This window comes from Hevea brasiliensis, chromosome 9 (assembly GCF_030052815.1).
Source record: "Hevea brasiliensis isolate MT/VB/25A 57/8 chromosome 9, ASM3005281v1, whole genome shotgun sequence".
In the NCBI taxonomy this organism is placed as follows: domain Eukaryota; kingdom Viridiplantae; phylum Streptophyta; class Magnoliopsida; order Malpighiales; family Euphorbiaceae; genus Hevea; species Hevea brasiliensis.
In genome coordinates this window covers 83,399,217-83,403,324 of record NC_079501.1, presented here as the reverse complement: position 1 = coordinate 83,403,324, position 4,108 = coordinate 83,399,217, and the positions used below count along the sequence as shown (strand labels likewise).

The 4,108-nt window shown below is 33.5% G+C and overlaps 1 protein-coding gene across 1 annotated transcript; it reads right to left on the bottom strand.

Moving 5' to 3' along the window:
• Nucleotides 1–705: 705 nt before the first annotated feature.
• LOC110667231 (probably inactive leucine-rich repeat receptor-like protein kinase At5g48380) lies at nucleotides 706–3,370 on the bottom strand. The gene is made up of 2 exons (XM_021828027.2): nucleotides 2,338–3,370; nucleotides 706–2,061 (listed from the first exon to the last, which is right to left on the bottom strand). The coding sequence occupies exons 1-2, from the start codon at nucleotides 3,217–3,219 to the stop codon at nucleotides 1,117–1,119; spliced, it is 1,827 nt and encodes a 608-aa protein (XP_021683719.2). The 5' UTR covers nucleotides 3,220–3,370; the 3' UTR covers nucleotides 706–1,116.
• Between the last annotated feature and the right edge of the window lie 738 nt (nucleotides 3,371–4,108).

The following is a 4,108-nucleotide window of genomic DNA, read 5'->3' as shown; positions in this document are numbered from 1 at the left end:
AGTATTAATGCAACAGTACTATTATGTTTTATTTATACTTGGATTTTATTTTTATTAATTCAATAGATCAATCAAATGCTTAATTTGATTTGAGTTCATCTAGGTGAGTGATATTAGTTAAAGTATAGGATACTATTATTTAAAAGTATGTTATTTTATTTTCTTCAAAGGGAATTATTGAAATATATTATATAAACATAATTGGAGATTGTATTTTTTATATGGGTAAAATTATTTATGACGATAAAAGCTTTAAATTGTTTTATTTTTCTTTTTAACTTTTTAATTATTTTTACCAGTCTTATTGCTGATTATGATAAATGTATTCAGATCGTGATATAGATGGACAGTTCAAATTGGATTGTATTTTCTCATTATTCATGTAGGGTGAAAAAACAAATTTAATGAAAGGTTGTTTATATATTTAACAGGTGTCTCACTATCCGTCTTGTATGTCACCTTTAGGCAAGAAAAATCTTTAACTTACTTGCGTGGAAATTGACAAAGGACAGAGTCAAAAAGCAAGTCTATCCCATATTTCCAGCGTGCACTTCAAGCCATAGAAGATCTGCCACCCCTAAGACCATTCACACATATTTCCAGCCGAACCTTGAGCTTTTATGCATGGCCCCTGTTTCGAATTTGCAGTTCTTTTGGGGAAAAGCTAAAACTCTTGCAATTCTGATAACAATTTTAGCTCTCAATGGCCATCTCATGAACTTATACTCATCTTCCACAAGATGAAGAGAGAAGGTTTTGTGGTCCACTAAACATTTGTCACTATGGAGAATCACATTACTCATCAGCTTTGAAATATAATATCTTCTGAATTGTTAAGTATTATCAGCAAGGATTAGGCATATAATTCGATCAAAAACAAAAGTTTCCTGCTAAATTAAGAATAATAAAAATTGAAATAAAACAAAACAAATAAATAGACAAAACTGCTTCATAAGTGCTATTACACAGAACTGCCAGGCACTGATATGCATTTAGAGAACAGAATAACATGTCCTGTAAGAAAATTTGCTTTGTGTTTTCCTATGTGAATACAAATAGACAAAACTGCTTCAGTTCATCTCTTTTCTATCAGCATCAGCACATTTATCTGTAAAATTAGATACTTTCTGTTTGCTCAGATATCTCTGAATTGTCTGCAAGGTAATATCTCTCTCCAATAATGCTTACTGTTTTGTACACATCAAGCATGCTGGGCCTCTGCTCCGGAAGGCCCTGTACACACTTGTATGCAACTCCAAGGAACTCAAAAATCTCAGCATCATGTCCTTGCCCTATTATAGGATTATCAATGGCATCATATAGACAAAAGAAGCTAGAAGAAAAATCACTTATCCATTTATCCAAACTTCCATCATCTGAATTGGTTAAAGAAGTAGCCTTCTTCCCAGTGATTAGTTCAAGCAGCACAATTCCAAAGTAGAAAACATCTTCCTTGAGATAACACTGCTCCCAAAATTCAATATCTATAGAGAAACTCGAGCTCGAATTGATCTCATTTGGATTGATGAGCATCGCCTTTCCAAAGTTTGATAACTTGGGTTCAAAATTCTGATCAAGTAAAATGCATTTTGAGCTTATGTTAAGATGAGCCACACGAAAATTGTTGCCATGGTGAAGCCATGCCATTCCTCTAGCTAAACCAACTGCAATTTTCACCCTCAACGGCCACTCAAGAATCTTCTTCTTGTCCTCCGTTGAATGTAACCAATCGAAAAGGTTTCCATTTGATATATATTTATACACCAGAAGCCTCTCCTTTGACTCTACGCAGAATCCAAAAAGTGTAAGTAAGTTTTCATGCCTCAATTTACCTAATGTCTTCAATTCAGACATGAACTGTTCTTCCAAGTCAAAGTGTTCTTCTAAGTCAATGAGATTTGATAATCTCTTCACTGCAATAGACCAACCGTTAGGAAGGGTTGCCTTGTACATGGTCCCCATTTGTCCCACCCCAATGATATTTTGTTGGCTAAAATTTTCTGTAGCTTTGCTGAGATCCCTGAAGTTCATCCTTGTAATATACTTTTCTGAGCGAGAAATCTGTGGATGGGTTTGCTTGATTAGTATTGAAGGGTATCGAGCGTAAACAAATCATTTTTATTAAAATTGATAAAAAAAAAATTATTCAAAGTTAATTTTGATAAGTTTTTAAATATAGACAAAATTACAAAAACAAACAAGTCTGAAATATTTTTAGCCATTAACCCTTAATTCTAATATTTATATTATTTATCATGCTATTTTACAATTATAGAGAGGAAGAATATGATTATAGACTATAACTAAAGACTCAAGGTTGTGAGGGAGAAAGACAACCTGTGTCTCTAGAAGGAACTCCATAGTTGACATGCTACCCAATTGGTCAACTTCTGTTTTCTTGTGCTTGCTCCTTCTGATCATCAACATGACCATAGCTGCAACTGTGATCATCTTACTCCTTTTCCCCACCTTCACCCAAGGTACACAATATGATGCATACACAGTTACAACTGAAACCGAAAAAACCACATAGCCAATCGCAAACCCACTGTTGAATGAATAATCAAATTTCCTTGGATGACGTACTCTGCATCTTTCCAGTGGCCCTCCACAGAGTCCAACGTTATTTGCGTAGCTGTCAGCTGAAATTGTAACGTTCTGAAACCTTGGCACTGGCCCTGATAATAGATTATTACTGACACTAAAGACCTTTAGCCGAGTAAGCCAACCAATTTGTTCAGGAATATGACCTGTTAGACGGTTGTGGTCTAGTTTAAGAAAATTTAGACAAGAGCAATTGGCAATATTTGATGGGATTTCACCGGAGAAATTGTTGGAGGATAGATCAAGGCTTGTAATAAATGGTAGTATTATTGAGATGTTAAATGGAATTGATCCCTGAAGCTCATTATTCGAAAGGTCTAAGCCTGTTAAGCTTGTACAATTCTGAATCCCCAGAGGAAATCGGCCCCTGAGCCCCAGGCCAGAGAGTCTGAGATTTAAAACCCTGTTCTCCAAATTATTCCAGCAATCCACTTTACTGAATCTACAAATGTAGCCTTCTGTTTTGTTGGTGAAGTCCCACGAAGATTTCAAGTAACCAAAAGGATCTTCCAAGGAAGCTTTAATATATTTTAAGCAATCAATGTCAGTTTCAGTACCCACAGTTGCAGTAAAAGTACCCAGTAATGACCAGACAAGTATGGAAAGAAACTGCATCAAAACAAGGTTTATAAGATGAATAGTTGCATGTAAAATATATGATAATAGAAGGAATGAAATGAGAAAAAACGAGAAAATGAAACAAAATCATCTCAAATGAAGTAAGAATTTAAACACCATATTTGAATCTCAGCTCCAACAGAACTTAATCAACAGAAACAAGAAACGTATTATTTGACGGAGACACGGTTCATCAAGAGAATGGTTTATAAATAATTACATTGTGAAATTAATGAGTTAAGCTCAGAAAAAACGTTGCAAGAATTTCCATGAACGCTCAAACATGATAAAGTCAAAAAGCAAAGTCCATAAACTCATAATTCTGAAGCGCGCACATTCGTAAATGGAGATCAGAAAATTCGGCCTGAATTTCTTGATTCAAAGTTCAGGGTATTTGCCAAAGATAAGTTTCTCTCTTTTTCAATAACTCATACGGTCACTGAACTTTCAAAAACTTGGCGCTGGCTTTAATCCTATTCGTTAAATAGTTACACTAATTTTCTTTGTTGGCGTTGGCCTTGGCCTCGCGCTAAACTTTTTGCCCTTTCAAAGAATTATGACCAATTATCAAAACTAATGCGTTTTAATGTATGCACTCACTATTTAAATATTGAATAATAAGAGACATATAGTTGTTAGTACATTTATATTTTTTTTATAGGAGAAAACATATATATATATATATATATATATATATATATATATATATATATATATATATATAGAATAACAAGAGAGGTATAGCTTTTTTTTTTTTTTTCATATTGGCTCATGAACAGGCTTGCAAGTTTATTGCATGAGCCTGTGACATAACTCATTTATATTAATTTTATAATGGTGTAGATATATTAATTTTATTTATAATTATTCTAGAAATTAATATATT